Source organism: Panthera tigris, chromosome D1 (assembly GCF_018350195.1).
Source record: "Panthera tigris isolate Pti1 chromosome D1, P.tigris_Pti1_mat1.1, whole genome shotgun sequence".
NCBI classification, from domain to species: domain Eukaryota; kingdom Metazoa; phylum Chordata; class Mammalia; order Carnivora; family Felidae; genus Panthera; species Panthera tigris.
In genome coordinates this window covers 16,172,268-16,187,780 of record NC_056669.1, presented here as the reverse complement: position 1 = coordinate 16,187,780, position 15,513 = coordinate 16,172,268, and the positions used below count along the sequence as shown (strand labels likewise).

The 15,513-nt window shown below is 57.1% G+C and overlaps 1 protein-coding gene across 13 annotated transcripts in view; it reads right to left on the bottom strand.

Annotated features, from left to right (window-relative positions):
- The window catches only part of PHLDB1 (pleckstrin homology like domain family B member 1), a 45,899-nt gene extending 33,555 nt beyond the window's left edge, over positions 1–12,344 (bottom strand). For 2 of the 13 annotated variants that reach the window (XM_042957872.1, XM_042957873.1), the window contains exons 1-4: positions 8,766–9,028; positions 5,535–5,615; positions 4,762–4,885; positions 3,642–3,812 (exon numbers count right to left, since the gene is read on the bottom strand). In XM_042957872.1, coding sequence (XP_042813806.1) covers positions 3,642–3,812; positions 4,762–4,885; positions 5,535–5,615; positions 8,766–8,810 — 421 coding nt within the window. In that variant the 5' untranslated portion in view covers positions 8,811–9,028. Of the gene's footprint in view, positions 1–3,641; positions 3,813–4,761; positions 4,886–5,534; positions 5,616–8,765; positions 9,052–10,515; positions 10,762–11,028; positions 11,109–12,240 lie in introns of those variants that run through there. The other 11 variants (XM_042957875.1, XM_042957877.1, XM_042957871.1 and 8 more) reach the window with 10 other exon arrangements.
- Positions 12,345–15,513: the final 3,169 nt, after the last annotated feature.

Below are 15,513 nucleotides of genomic sequence, written 5' to 3'. Positions count from 1 at the left end.
AGCTCTTCCACCCCAGCGAGGTACCTTCCCATCTGGAAAACACAGTGCCACCTGCCTCTGGAGTCCCAAGGGCAGGCTGAGCTTCTGCGCCAGGCAAGTACCCACCACCCAGCCTGGGCCCCAGCCAATTCCTCCTGTTCCAGGGACCTGCCCTCTGGACACCAGAACCCTAAGGGACACACTGTGTCTCTTAGCCACACGCCATGTGCTCAGAGCTCACACGGCCTCACACACATTCCCAGGACACTTGCTCAGTCTCGCAGACCCCACCTTGGCTGTGCACACTGAGTCGCACAAAGTCCCCAGGTAAACACACCCTGTCTCTCACACGCGCTTATTCTCACCCACTCAACACCCATCTTAGTTACACACTCATTCAGGCACAGATATCCTTCCACTCAGTCCCTGGAGAGACTCTGAAATCAAAGTCGGCCTCCGTAGAGAAATAATTGAATGATTTTTCCTCCCTCGCTAAACACCTACCCACACGGCCATACTGCACATACGCACACGTGTGTATCTTACTCCCCTTCTGAAGGGAAATGGAAGAACCGTATAGGGTCAAATGCAAAATAGGGGGAGGCTTAAAAAAAAAAAAATCTCAGGAAGAATGATTCATCGGTCTGGAAACTGTGACGGCCAGCTGGACAGACCCAGACAGACACGGAGGATGCCCGCCAGTGAGAAATAGGGCAGGAGGCAGGCACAAAGAAGTGAGGAGCTAGGAGCCTTTGCTTTTTCTCTCCCTCCTTTGAGCTTTATTAGGCAAGACCTTTATCTTACAACAGAGGACAGTTGGAAGCTTCAACTCCCATTTTACAGAAGGAATAACTGATAACTGGATGGGAGAGGAAGAGGCTCCGTGTCCCGGATCCCAGAGGGAGATAGCTGGATAGCCCAGGAATCCCAGACCCCAGTCACGTGGCAGGGAGCGCCCCCTGCTGGCCATCACGCAAGCCTCTACCCATCAATGAGGGGCTTAGGGAGGGAAAGGGACGTGGAGACAGGGCTGGCAGCGGAGGCTGGGAGCGGATGGGGACCTACTGTCTAGACAGCCTGGGCCCTGAGCTGTGTGGCTTTCTGGGTCCTCCCCTAGTTAGTCCCCTCCCGGATCTTTCATGTGGTCTGGCACTGTGGTCCCAGGGTGGGGCAGCCTAGACCCAGATTGAGATTCCTCCTTATTTCCTTGGTCGCATTCCCAGCCCCGCCTCTTGCTCTGTAGAGAAGCGGGCAACGTGAGATGGGCCAGAACACCGGGTATGGAGGTGGAATCAGGCTCTTGCCCGGCTCCCTCGCTTCATGCTCCCGTGTCCACAGCTTTAGCAAAAGGCCAGCATCTGCTCTCTGTGGGCCCCCCCACCCCGCCCCGTCCTCCCCTGGCCCAGGCATCGTCCTGCTGGAAGAGCCTGTCACTGCCATCTCTACTCATCATGACGTGTGCCTCTCCAAGTTGCCTATGGCTGGGCACAGTGCCCAGAATGATGCATCTAAGTAAAGCCTGGCCCAGCCAGAACAGGCTCCTTGTTTGTTACTTGCAGGGTAGCCCTCTGTTTTTCAAAGAGGAGGGTCCCCTCTACAAGGCTCTATCAGGGGAACAAGACAGGGAAAATGGTCCTCTTGCACATATGCCCACAGACAGGCACGGGGCCAACGAGTTCTCAAATACACCGAGGAGTGCGCACACGGACACTTCGGGACCATCAGTCCTGAGTTCACCCCTGTCCCCCACTTGAACACTCTGATCCATAAACACAAGGAAAGACACAAACAGAGATACACAAGCCCGGAGTCACAAACACATCCGGAGATATATAAACACACTCCAGTCACACAGACACACAGAGATAGCACATGCACCCCCCGAGCCACCCAGTTTCCAGGGAAACGCACTCCCAAGAATGTCCGGAGTGGGGCCAGGCAGGGCTGGGCTTGGTGCCTTGCTCCAGAGATGAGACAAGGAAACCCTCAGCTCCCGGAGCCCAGGGGAGGGGGAGTGCTAGGGAGAAGAACACCCGTTCCTTTGTGCCTCTGCCTACCCCTCCCCAGGCTGCCAAGCTCCTGAGACAGGCGAGCCCAGACAAGAAGCCTATGGGTGTGGGAGGGAGCGAGAGGGAAGGGGTTTAGGGTCAGAAGCGAGTGGGAGGGTGCATACTTGGCAGAGTGGGCTTTGGGCTGGGGAAGACTTAGGGGTCACCGGGGCCACAGGAAATGCCTAAGAATTCCATCTTGACCCAGGCCCTCCCTCTTCTCAGGGAGCGAAGTGATGCTCTGGGAAGACAGAGCAAGAGGGGCCTACAGGGCACCCGTTCCTCGACCCTGCTCACAACACGCGGGGATGGCTTTTCTTGCCCATGGATACGGGGGCTCTGGGGCTGAGGGAGTGAGGGCTGGGCTCTCTCTCTAGCTTTCTTTGAACCCTGCCCCTCCCTCTCCTTCCTGCTCTACTGTCTCACTTCCACACACCCACATCTTGGGGAAGATGTCCTCTTTGAGATTTAACGGGACTGTCGGGAGCCAGACGGCATCATAGCCAAAGCCCCAATTTATGCGGGTTCCTCCTCTCATCTGGAGTGAGACAACTTGAAGGCCTCGGAGGAGGCAAGGGCCTGCCGCTGGGGGACCTGCTTCCCTGAAGTCAGGTGTGCCCCTCAGACTCGCAAGGGCGGGAAGAGAGGAGTCGGGCAAGGTCAGGTCTCCTGGGTCAGCTGTGAAGGGAAGAGCATCTAAAGAGACCCTAAGGGATGTGAACACAAGGAGAGAGGGAAACAAAGGAACGAGTGGGATTCCCACTTCGAGGGAGCTGCCAGCCGGTAAGAGGCGAGAGTCCCCAGAAAACAATGCCAGGACCTAAGTGCTGCTCGGAGCGAGGCTGGGCCCAAAGCTCCCATCCTCACGGCCTCTACCCCCTACCCCAAATCTGCTTTCCTCATTCCCCTAAGGTGATGATTCATTGTATAAATTGATGCCCAGGGCAAACACACCTGGTCTGTCAAAGTGCCACCTGGGCCAACCCCTCAACCGCCCGGTCACCATGGTGACTGGGGGCCCGGTTTTCAGAGCTACCTAACAACAGAGTGGCCTGCTGCTTTGGGAAGCAGGGTGGTAACCATATTCATGACCCAAAAGCTACCGTCAACAGCATTTTAACAGGAGTGAGCACGTCCTCCGATTTTTGCCTTCACGTTCCACCTTTGCTCCATCCCCATCGGGGGGACTGTCCTCCTCTGCCCCCCCTCCCATCTTCTCAGAACACCTCCCTCTCGGCATCAGGAAACAATGCCATCGTTCAGCCCACTGCTGCACCCGCCGCAGTCCTCTAACAATCCCTACTGACCTCTGTATCGGGGAGTCCCCCTGCCCTTTGGAGGCAGTGATCAGAACCTCTGCTCCCCTCCCCCGACCGGGTGTGGAGAGGCAAGCTGGGGACGACCAGAGAAGAAAAGCAGGTTGAAGACGGATCTGGATGCTACAAGGGTTTGGGATGTTGTTTAGGCACATCCAGAGGCACCTAAGCACCCCACCCTCTGTGTGGCCACTCAGGCAGTTACCATGGCAACCACCACAGCAGGCTTCCCCGGGGCACCTCTCCTGCACCGGCTCTTAAACAGAGACCACCTCTGGTTGGGGGCGTCAAAGCTTACCCTGGGTGAGCCGGGTGGGCTGCCGGACAGGGAGCCCGTCGATACTGCAGGCATTGCCACACGGGTAGAGGGTGAGGGTGCCCCGCAGGTTCTCAATGTAGCAGTGCTCTGGAGCCAAGCCCGGACCCTGCAGGGAGATGTCCCTGGCCGCAGAGCCAATCACGGTCTTCCCTGAAGACAGAAGGCAAACTGAGTCAGAGGGCTTGTCCAGGTCGAGGAGGCAGGGATGGGGCAAGGAGGGTGACAAAGGAAATACAGTTGGACCTCCTACTTCACAAAGGATCGCCGCCTACCACTGGCCACCCCTCTTGGGCCCCTGAGCCCGGTGGACACAGCCAGTGGCAGGAGCTCTTGGTCAGGCAGAGGAAACTCTGGCTCAGAGACGGGAGGGCACAGAGGATCCAGGCTCCACAGAGAAGGGGAACTTCTTTTCTGCAGACGTTCCTTTAGTCCCTCCAAATCCTTCTCCCCAAGTCCTTTTCCTCCTTCACCAAGCTTCCCCTTCTTTTCCTCCAAATGTGCCATCTCTCCGTCTTCTCTCCCTCCTTTCTGCACCTGCAACCCTTGCCCCCACCCCCTACACTCCCCTCTCCCCTCCCTGCTGCAGCCTGAACAGCTCCCCCTGGCAGAGCCCCTGGGACCGGTATTTGGAGAATGTGGGGAATGTAGTATCACCCAGGCAACAAGTGCAGAGAGGACCGGCAGAAGCTGCAGCGAGGCGGTGAAGGGGGCTGTGCCAGGGCCTTATCTTGGGAGGTCTGCCCCCACTCCCATCCCTCCATTCTCCACAGGTAGCTTCTCCCATGCCAGGCACTGCCCTGGAACGGGGAGGGCGGGGGGGGGGGGGGCTCTCTTCCTGGCCACGCTGGTTGCTAAGAGCAACGTTCTCTCCTGTTTCAGTGCTCTCCTCCTTGTTTCTAAACTGATCTTTAAGCCCAATCATGGAGCCAGATTATCCACCAAAGGAGGCAGGCAGTCCGAGAAGGCCAAGACAAGGGACACACGCTGGTGGGGTTCGGTAGCATGGCCTCACATTTGGGAGAGGCAAACACTGAGGACACCCGGTGGAATGTCTGTAAGGATGTGGGGGGTGGCAGGTGGACCACCCCTCCAGACTCACCTTCCTCCAGCGGCAGAAGGGTGATAGCTGTGCTGAGCCGCCCACTGCCCAGGCTCACCAGATGGGGTTTGTCCGTTTGCACCTTCAGCCCTTTGCCTGTCTCGATCAGGTCCAAGGGCCCTTTCTGCAGGTAGTAGGGGTGGGGGATGAGCATCATTAGAGACTTCAGGCCTCAGACCCTGGTCCCAGTCACACTGACACTCTCTCCAGGACTGGCCCTCTCCAAAGGGCTCTGAGGGTGTCGAAAGGCTTAGCGCAAGATCTTGCACGGAGCATTATTACACTAAATTGCAATTAGATCTGAATCTAGGCCACTCACTCGTCCCACTGGATTTATCTCAAGTCTTGGCTTAACTGTCCCCTTTGTCTATTAAGACAGAAACAAGGAGAAAGTAAGGAGAGCAGGGTAGGAGAAGGGGGTGCTGCAGAGGAGGGCCAATGAAGACTTGTCCCTGTACGCTTGTCCGTGGCGATCTACTTGGCTAACGCTTGCCTCTTGAAACTAAGTCACAGTAGAGGGCAGGGGCATGGATCCAGGAGGGACACAGCCCAGGGTCAATCTGTAAAATGCTTCCTGACTTCCAAAGGGTATTTTCTGGGTGAACCAATTAACCTGATTCAGATAAAGACTTAGCTGTTAATAGGCTTGGCACCTGGGGAAGGGCAGAGAGGAGCTGCTGTCCTCATCCCTGGGCTGGGGCCGCGGGTGGGTAGAGAAGCGGAACCCATTCCCTCCAACAGCCCTCTTGCCCCTTGGCCCCGACCCCACTCACCTTGACCATTGCTTGGGTCCTGCATCCAGGGCCCACCTGGTTCCTATTAAGAGCGTCCATGGTCCTGGGGCTCCAGAGCTCCTGGGGACACAGTGGAGAACAGGTGTAGGTGGGGAGGCCAGGGGAAGAGAGGGAAAGGAGCAGGCTCTGTTGACCAGGTTCTTAGGGCGGGGCAGCACCTGCTACCATCGTTCGATGCAAGTTAGTGCCGAAGAAAAAGTGGAGGCAGCTCAGGAGCTTCCTGAGGGAAAGACAGTGCCACATCTTCAACCTCACCATGCCAGTCCTGACCCTTGACCATGAGCACAAGAACCCTAAGAGGGCCCAGCCTGTATTTCTATGCTTTCTAGCCTCTGACACCCAGAAGCCAGGCCTTGGCAGTAGAGGACCCTTAGATGTCTGGAGCCAGAGTGGGGAAAATCTACCTCAATGAGGGAAGCCAGGCCCAAGGAACTCACTCTCCCAGGGACACTGGTAGCCAGAGGACCCCCAGCAGGGCTGAGTAGGAGCACCGTCCCCCCCCCCACCACCTTCCCCACTTCTCCTCTCCCTTTGTCTCCTTCCCCCACCAGGAGTCCCCGCAGAGTATTTATTCTTTTCTTCCTTCCTTCCTTCCTTCCTTCCTTCCTTCCTTCCTTCCTTCCATGTTTATTTATTTCTGAGGGGGAGGGGACAGGCAGAGACAGAGGATCCAAAGCATGCTCCACAGTGCTTGAGAGCAGAGAGCCAGATGCGAGGCTTGAACTCGCGAACCATGAGATCATGACCTGAGCCAGAACCAAGAGTCCAAAGCTTCACCAACTGAGTCATCCAGGCACCCCTCAGCAGGGTGTTTTCTTAAAGGAGACACAACAGGAAAAACTCAACATTTCCTGTCACCTATATATTTCAACTCCTCTTCCCCAGAAAGCAATCTCACCCCCAGACATTCAGAAAAAACAAACAAACAAACAAAAACCCTCAGTGGTGACTAATGCCCAGAACACAGTTTTCTAAGGTTCTTAACTTGATCTGGTGTTGCAGGAGGCTTAGATCCTTAGAACCAAGGGTAAAGTAGATTCCAGGGCCAGAATGAGAACTCTTCCCACCCACCCACCCCTTTCTCCCTGGCTCACAATTTTGGTGCCAGAGAAATGTGTGGGACCTTTGGTTTCTAATGTGTGCCCCATGCCCACCCCCTGATCATCTGGCTAAGGTGCGAAAAAGGTCCCATTTGCTGCTGAAATGTTACTGGGGAAAACTGAGGCTGTGGCTGAAGGTAGGAGGGAGACCCAGGAAGGCAGGGTTTCCCTCCACTTTCTCTTCCGGCCCTTGACCAGGACCAGGTGACTTGGAGAGGAAGTGGGGGCAGAAGCCCAGCATTCCAAGGAGTGTCCGACCCTGCCCTGGCAGTGGGAACCAAGGGCCTCAGCCATAGGGTTACTAATTTTACCCTCCCAGCTTCCACCCTTCCGGACCTGGACGGCATCATGTCCGTCACCATTTCCACCCAAGCTGGCGGAAGAGAGACCGGAATAGTGCCTGGGGCCCACCCCAACTCTGCCTGGGAAGAGAGAAGGCAAAGGCCATTAACCTACACCAAGCACCGAGCTGGCCTGGCATCTCCTCAGGAGATCTGGCCACGGGGAAGAATTTCCAGGGTCAGGGTCAGTGGATTTCCTTCCACTTAGGGAAATCCCTCTGTGTTCTCTGCGGAAGAGAGGTGAGAGTGGGTTGGGAATGGAGAGTTTACATAAAAGCGTGGGGGGGGGGGCAGGGAGGGATGTAAGAAATAAAAAATAAATAATGGTGAAGGAAAGGCATCATCCTTTAGTGAAAAGAGGTTCAGACTGGGATGCAAGAGCCTTAAATTCTAACCCTGACTTTATTAGTTATTAGCTGTGAGATCTTGGACAAGTTACTTAAATTCTCTAAGTGTCAAGTCATTCTCTATAAAAAGTAGAATACTGATTTAAAAAAAAGATTGCCTGGATTAGTGCTTGCCTGTGGCTAAGGGTAGAATGGGGAGTGACTATAAATGGGCACAAGATTTCTTTTTGGGGTGATGGAACTGTTCTTAAACTAAATTGTGATGATGGCTGCCCAGCTCTGTAAATATACTCTGAAAGTCAATGAAAGGTACACTTACATTAAGGGATGTTATGAAATATACATTACACCTCGATAAAACTGCCTCAGTTTTTTCATCTTTCAAATTCGCCACTATCACCCCAGTTAGGCGGCTGGGGATGTGTTCATTTATTTACACCAAAGAATTTCAAGTAGAGATAAAGACTGTAAAGGAATAGGGTTGATGGCGAACAAGAGTGATTAGAGGAGAGAGCGGAATAATAAAGCGAAAGGAGAGGGAGAGATAAGGGGAGAAGTGTAGGGAGGGACCGAGAAGATAAGAAAAGATGTAGAGATCAGCAGGTTCGAGGCTGTGGCCCCAGCTCGGAAACCTAATCCAGGTGAAGTGGAAAGACACCAGACCAACGCGTCCCAGCGGCACCCAGGCGGCGCTTTGACAAAGGGGCTGGGCTGCGCCGCGGCGCGGGGAGCCGCCACCTGGGGGCGCCCTCTCCTCGGACCCCACCCCGGGCCGGGAAGGCGAAGCGGCGCTGCGTCCGGGGCGCCCCCACCGCTCAACCCGCTTCCGTGGACAGAGCTGCCCACTACCCCGGGCAGTAATTACCCACTCGGAGCGCCCCGCCCGGTCCCACTGCCAAAAAAAGGCCCCTGCGGCTCGAGGCCGGCTTCTGGGAAGGAGGGACTCGAAGAAGGCGCCGCGGTCAGCCCGGGCTCTCTACAGCTCTCCCGCACCTCCCGGGACGCAGGGTGGGGGGTAGAGGTCTGGGAGCCGGAAGCTGCCGTGCAACAAGGAGGACCCCGTGGCGGGCGAGGCCCGGGCTCCCGCAGGTGACCCTGCTCAGGCCCGGCCCCTCCGGCCTCCTTGCCCAGCGCGGACGCGCGGGCTCACGGGCCCTGAGGGATCAGCCAGTCCCCAGCCCTCTCCTCCGAGTGGGTGTCCAGAGTCACGGCTCGGGGGTCTCGGCACCCGAACTAGAGCGAAAGGAAGCCCGAGGAAGGGCCGAAAAGATCTGCAACCAACAGGCACTAGAGGAAGCCCAAGCTCCAAATCAGGCCCGCGGGCAAAAGGTCCCGGGCTACTCCCTGAGCGCTAGCCGGGCCCTCCGCGGCGCCCCTGCTCGGGAGCTCCCCGGGGTCCCGGGGGGCCGCTCCAGCCCTCACCTGTGGCCCGGGGGGCCAGCCGAGGCCTCGCCCCGGGCGTCGCATGGCCGCGTCCCGAGGCCTTCGGGGCCGAGCTGGGACCCTCTCCGCCCGCCGCCGCCTTCGCTTTCCCGACGCACATCCGCCTTCGAGAAAGGGCCGCCGGCAGGGGAAGGAGTCGGGACGGGAAGGAAACTGAGGCTGGGAGCCCGGTGGGTGGGGGCAGGGGTGGAGTGTGAAAAGACCGGGGCGGAGAGAACTTGAGGAGGGGGAAATGAGGGGTCTGAGGCGGGACTGGGTGGGGAAGGGGAGACGCAAGGATGGGGGGGGGGGGGAATGAAAGACGGAGACTGAGCGAGGAACAAAAATGAGAGCTGGGGAGATGGACAGGAAGGCAAGAAGTTGGGGGAACAACCCGGGGGACGCAGAGCTGGAGGGAGACGGAAGGACAGCGAGGTGGGGGGACTGGGGGACAAAGGAGATGAGACTGAGGACAGGGAGGTCGTCGAGTAAAGGGAACGACGGCCAGGGACAGCCCTAGAAGGTACAGAGGGCAGTGGAGGGGGAAACCGAGGGGGCGGGGAGACGGGGGAGGGGAAGGTAAAGGGGAGACTGAGGGCAGGCCGGGGCCCAAAAGTGGGGGCGGGATTGCAGGCGGTCACAGACGAGAGGCGGGAGTGTGGAGTGGGGCTCTGGTTCTCATGGAGGATGGGGGGTATGGGGGTGCTGGAAAGCGCCGCTCTGCGAGGTTGCGGGCGGGTGGGACGGCCGCCAGGGCGCGGCTCCTCGCTGGCCCTCGGCCTGCCCTGCCCGGGGCCGCCAGGTGGGACAAGGCCACAGTGTTGGGCCGCCCCGCCCGCCGCGGACGCCGGACAAGCGGCCTTTCTTTGGCCGGGCAGGGAGAAGGAGCCGCTTGTTTGCGCGGCCGGGGAAAGGGGCGGCCCCTCCGACACCGCCCGCTCCCCGCGGGGCAGCTGCGGGAAGTGGCGGGGGCGGGGGGGCGGTGCTGCGTGTGCACGGGAGGAGAGAGTGTGAGCGGCGGAATGTGCGTGCGCGAGGAGGTACTTGTGCAGGCGGGAACTGCGTGAGAGCGACGGGTTGCCGGAGTGAACGGCGGGCTCAGGAGTGCTGCGTGTGCAGCGCGTGTGGACTGCGGGCTGACGGCCAGGCGTGCGCCGGGCTGCCACACGTGCAACGGTGGCCGAGACCCGGGCTGCGCGCGCGGCGGGTGGGCGCGTGGGTGACGCGGGGTGGGGCGCGGTGCGGGTCTGCCGCGTGGGACGCCTGACGTGGTGGGCAGCGCGTGTTTGTGTGTGAGCGGTCCGATGAGTCAGCCCGGGAGCCTCCGGGACCGCTGAGCTAACGGGCCCAGAATGCAGCCCCGCCCCGGCGCCCTGGGTCCCCCGCCGGGCCGCGCGGTCCCCCGGCCGAGCCCCCCCCACTCGCGCCAGCCCCGGCGGAAGCGTCTGCGGGCGCCTCGGCAACCCCGCGCCGGGCGGCCCCTCCCAGGCCCCGCCGCCCCCGCCCGCCCGCACTTCCCCATCCCGGAGGAACCCGGATGACTGGCTCAGCCCCCCGCCTCGGGGAACTCCGTTAGGGATTCGAATCCGGACCGCGCGGGCGTGGCAAGAACCTGGAACTCACTGCCCTAGGGAGCCCCATCTGGCCTCTTGGACTCCTAAAGATGCGGGGCCTCGGAGGAGGGCTCGGGAGGCCCCGGACGTGCCTCCCGTCTGCTGAACACATCCCAGAGTCCCTCCCCGATACCCACCGCCTCCGGGTCGGACCCCGCACACACTCCTCATCCATCAGGGCGGGCCGGCCCGGGACAGGAGCGGAGGTGGCCCAGGGGAGCCCGCTCCCCGGTGCGGTGCTCTCAGTCCTGCCGTCGGCCGGAGAGTGGGCGGTGTGCGGCGCGGGCGGACGAGACCCCGCGAGTGTCCGCCCGGCCGTCTGGGAGCCCACGAGAGAGTTCGGAGGGGGCAGCGACCAGCGTCCCTACCGGGGAAGGGAGCGAGAGCCCCCTCTGGCGGCTGTGCGGACGGCGGCTGGCGAGGGCAAAAGCAAGCAGCTCGCAGAAAAACAGCGGAGCCGGCTCCCCACAAAGCCCCTTTAGGCCTCCCGCACTCACCTGGGGCGCCCCCACCTCCCCCACGGTTTCTTCTGAACTTCCCGGCCCGGAGCTGATCTGGGGGCTCCCGCCAGGCCCTGGGACTTCCCCTTATCCAGTCCCAGCCGCGCAGCCGGCGAGACCCACGGGCCTAGTGGGAGAGCGAGTCCTTACCTCGCGGGGGGAGAGTGGGACACCGGTTCCTTCGCCTGGCTGAGCCCGCCGCGGCCTCAGGCTCTGGAGGACACTGTTGCTTTTCCTTGGGAGCCCGCTGAGTGGGAGGAGAGCGAGCGGGTCCCGCCCCCCCAGTCCCCGCCCCCGTCCCCCGTCCCGTCCGCCTGGCCAGCCAGAGAAGACGCCCTTGTGGAGCTGGAGCCCAAGGTCCCCCCACCCACCCTTTCCCATAGCAGCACCTCCCCCCCTACTCCCCACCCCGCCTGCACAGCACCCGCTTTGTTCCTCTCTGCAGCTGGGCTCTCCACTACCATCAAACACACACACACACACACACACACACACACACACACACACACACACACACACACCTCCGCCTTCCTCCCCTCCCCTCCGGACTCCCCCAGACCCTCCACCCGTGGGCCTTAAGGCTCTTCTGAAAGGGTGTTTTTAACAATCTCTCACTCTCTGCCCCCGCCCGCTTTTATTTATTTTTTTAACCTTAGATGCCTGAGTCCTCCATGGCTCCCGTGAACCTCCTGGTCGCAGCCCCCCAGCCTAGTCAATATCTCCAGAAAACGTCTGCTGAGGGGACCCAGGTTTACCTCCGGTCACCCCTCCTCTTCACCCTATCCCCGGCCCTACCATGAAGAGTTGTAAATGGGGTTGATAACCCTGCACATCCGGCTTCACAGATTTTTCTAAGGCTAGGTATAAGACATGTTAAAGTGCCACGCAAACCATAAAGTACAAACCTGAACTGAATTATCATCCTGCCCCCATCCAGGTAGCTCCACCCTACCGCAACCTGCTGCTTTACGATGGCGAGGCAAGCTACAGGCAGACAATTGAGCCCACCGTCCTATAGCAGTTTGGGTCTCTCTAGGAGTAGGGGCTTAAGAAGGAGGAAAAGGAGGCACTAAAAACCTGAGTCTAGAAACTGAGCCTGGTTGAAGTCATTCGTCATCTCAACCCCCGCCCCGAAATTCAACGCTGACAGTGGATCCTTACCTTGCAAAGCCAGCTCTTGCCCCGGGGGACTGACTTGGGAGGCCCTAGGGAGCTGAACTCGGCTAGGCTGAGCGTCTTCTACCTTGCCCTAGAGGGATCCCTGAGACTCTTCCTCTCCCAACAAGGGAGTGAAAAGCCCCCAAGTCTTCCAGCGGGGGGCAGATAGCAGAAAATAATTCACCCTCTTTGGGATGAACATACCTTGTTCTGACTCAGTGGCTTTAGTTGGTGCCCTTTTTCGCTAACCGGGGAGCAGCAGGAGGCTGAAGTGCAGGAATCTTTGGTCACTCATTGACAGGACCAGCGTTAGCAGCCCCCCCCCCCTCCCCGCTGGAGGCTGGGGCTGACTGGAGCCAGGCAATGGATGAGAGGGGGGAGGGGAAAGACACTTTGCTGTTACCAGCTGTGGCTAACAGAGGTCAAACAAGCAAGGCTCCAGCATGCATCATGGTACCAGGAAGCCTCAGGATTTGGAGGGTAGAGGGTTGCTCCTTTTTTTTCCCCCCCTCTCTTCATACTGCTTGAAGCCGGGGAAAGTATTTTGACTCTGGCCACCTTTCAGGAAGCAGATCACAACAGTAATTTTCCGACTATCCTGGTAAAAGAAAAAGAAACAAACTGAAACTGTTGTATCGTATGTGCCAAATCCCAGCATTAGAGGGAAGGGGTTCTGACTGGGGTCTTTTCACATAGCTCCACAAGTCCTAGATCGTCTTCACCGCCTTGGCCAGGAGGAATTTCAGGGGATGACTGAGCCTGCCACGAGGCAGCTGATGCTGAGGCAGGGGGTTAAAACAGCACCCCACTCCGCTCTGCCCTCCCAGCCCGAGGACCAGCTGACCCCAGGACGAAGGCTCAGTGCAGTGTGTCCTCAGTCCTGCTGTGTTGAGGCCCTGTGTTCCCACAGTTAGAGCACTCAGGGGACTACAGACCTACCGCCCCCACCCTCCACCCCCACCCGCTGCACATCTGGAGCCCATCAAAAAACTCCGTGCTCGCTCACAATTACGCAAGAGGTCGAGCAGCTGGGAGCTCGGGAAAGGGGGAGGAAGAGAGGAGAAGAAAGCAGAAAACAGCTTTCCAAGCTTGCTTCAGACTTTCCGAAGTGGAAGCAGGGGGAGAGGGCAAAGGCTGGGTGTGGAAGGAAGAGCGGATTTGTGAAGGCCCTCTGCACTTGGCTTGGAGCGTCGGGGGTGGATTTCCACACCCCTCCCGCCTTTGCCTAGACGCATTTCCCACCTCTGTCACTTCAAATGTGCTCCCTCCAGCTCCAGAAGGAGGGGATTTTTGCTCATTATGGCAGGCAAACCCTGTAGATTCACACTTGCTCAAGCCATCCTTTCTGGTTGCCGTGGATCCTGAACTCAGGCATCGTTAGTGTAGGTGTGGCAGCAGTGATACCTCAAGCTAAGATGCATCAAAGCAGAGTGGGCAATGGGGCGGGGTGGGGGTGGGGTACTGGTCTTGTCCACATCCACAGCTCGGGACCTTCCCCTGAACTGAAAAGAACAAGCATTCATTTGGGCAGAAGAAGAAGAAACAAAACCTGTTTCCATTTCCCTCATCGCCTTGAAATTGGAATGCCTTTTTCAACTAGCCTGTTTGGCTATCAACCCGATCGCAGCGTACACACGCTTGTGGCAGCTTTCTAGAATTGGACTAAGCCCTAAATAACCACTTAGCCCCTGCCCTATGAACAGCAAGGCAAACAAACAAACAAACAAAAAAACCTGTTGGGGTGGGGGGAGCGCCAGGAGTGGGAAATGACCCAAACTTCTAACAATTGCCTGGTTGCTTGACCTTTTGTGTGGGAGAGTAGGCAGGAGCTCGGTTTGGAAAGGTAATATAATCTTCCTAAAGGTTTGCCTCCGTGTAAACCACTCAACTCCCAGGGGTTAAGATGGGAGACTGACACTTGTAGAAATGCTGTCAAAGTTCACGTAAGAGCGATGTACAGCAACCAATTACTGGTGGATCTTCTTGGAGTTTCAAAGCTCGATAGGTGCAATAGTCACCAAAGGGGCAAGGAGAGGAAACGGAGGGAGAGAGGGGTTGCAGTGAGATGTGCATGGTAAAGGAGAGTTAATTCTCAGTTTTTGCTTTGAGAGATTATTCTGAAGCCTACGCCAGGACCCTGTTCCCAACCCTCACTGAGACCCATGCTGAGTATCACTAGCTGTAGTTAGCACTTGTCTACCTGAGGACAAAAAGGCTTTGCAAGTAGGTACAGCCATTGCTTCTAGTTAGACTTTAATCTTGAGGTTGGGGGGAACTTTTTCCGTTCTTCTATTTTCCTCCGACGACGAGCCAGACCAGATGTGAACTTTTCTAAAAAGCCCAGTCTGTACCAACCCTGGAAATCTCTCAGATCCTACACAGTGTGAACAACTTCACATTAATTGGAGGGTAAAACTTCCTGTGTCTGAGATGCATGGGTTGATAGACTTGGAGGTTTGAAACGACTGAGTAGATGAATTACAGATCCTTCTTAAAAGGAATTCCTGACCACAGAGGTGTGTTCCCTACCTCCTCTATGTGGAATTAATTAATTCAAAGCAGGAACCACAAACCTCCTACATTAAACAGAATGCTCAGTCAGGTCTAATTAGTTTGTTAGTCTCCTTCACAAGAGGCCAACAAAAGAGTCCACTTGATGCCGCGGAGGGATTAGCTGCCAGTCAGGGGGTGTGACAGGGGTTTGGTGTGCTTCACCGGATTAAGGTTACAGGCTGAGAGCCAAGCCACACTTCAGCAACACAGACCAGATACTTGGGATTTCTCTTAAGGGGAAAAAAAAATCCAGAATCTTGCCTTTGACCGTGAAGATAAAAACTCTATCATTCCCAGACACTAATTACTCATTAGAGAATAATTTGTCTTCCAAAGAATCCGCTGACATTCGATAGTTTTCTAAGTTAAATAAAAAGAAAGGATGAAGACTTTTCTGAAGGAATTATCAAAACTCCCAAAGCATTCATCACTCACCCCTGGATCACTTACGTCTTACCACTATTTTTCTGATGGGGAAGAGATTACTCACCGATGATTGTTCTTTTTTTGTTTTAATTAGGAATGTTTAATATTTAAATTTTTTTAAATGTGAATTTACTTTTGAGAGGCACAGCACATGAGCGGGGGAGGGGCAGAGAGAGCCCGAGACAGAGAATCTAAAGCAGGCTCCACGCTGTCAGCACAAGGCCGCCGTGAACCCACGAACCATGAGATCACGACCTGAGCCAAAGTCTGACGCTCAACTGACTGAGCCACGCAGGTGCCCCCAACCATTGTTCTTCTTTAAAGATGGAGCCTCCCGTTTCTGACTCTACAACTGCCCCTGACAAAATTAAGACCGAAAGTCCGTAAGTAACATCAAATTCAAAAGCTCCACCATCAGGAGTGCACGCTCAAATGTAGAAAAATACACGAGGTGGCACGATACCTGTTAATATGCGGGAAGGCAATGAATACCCTCAG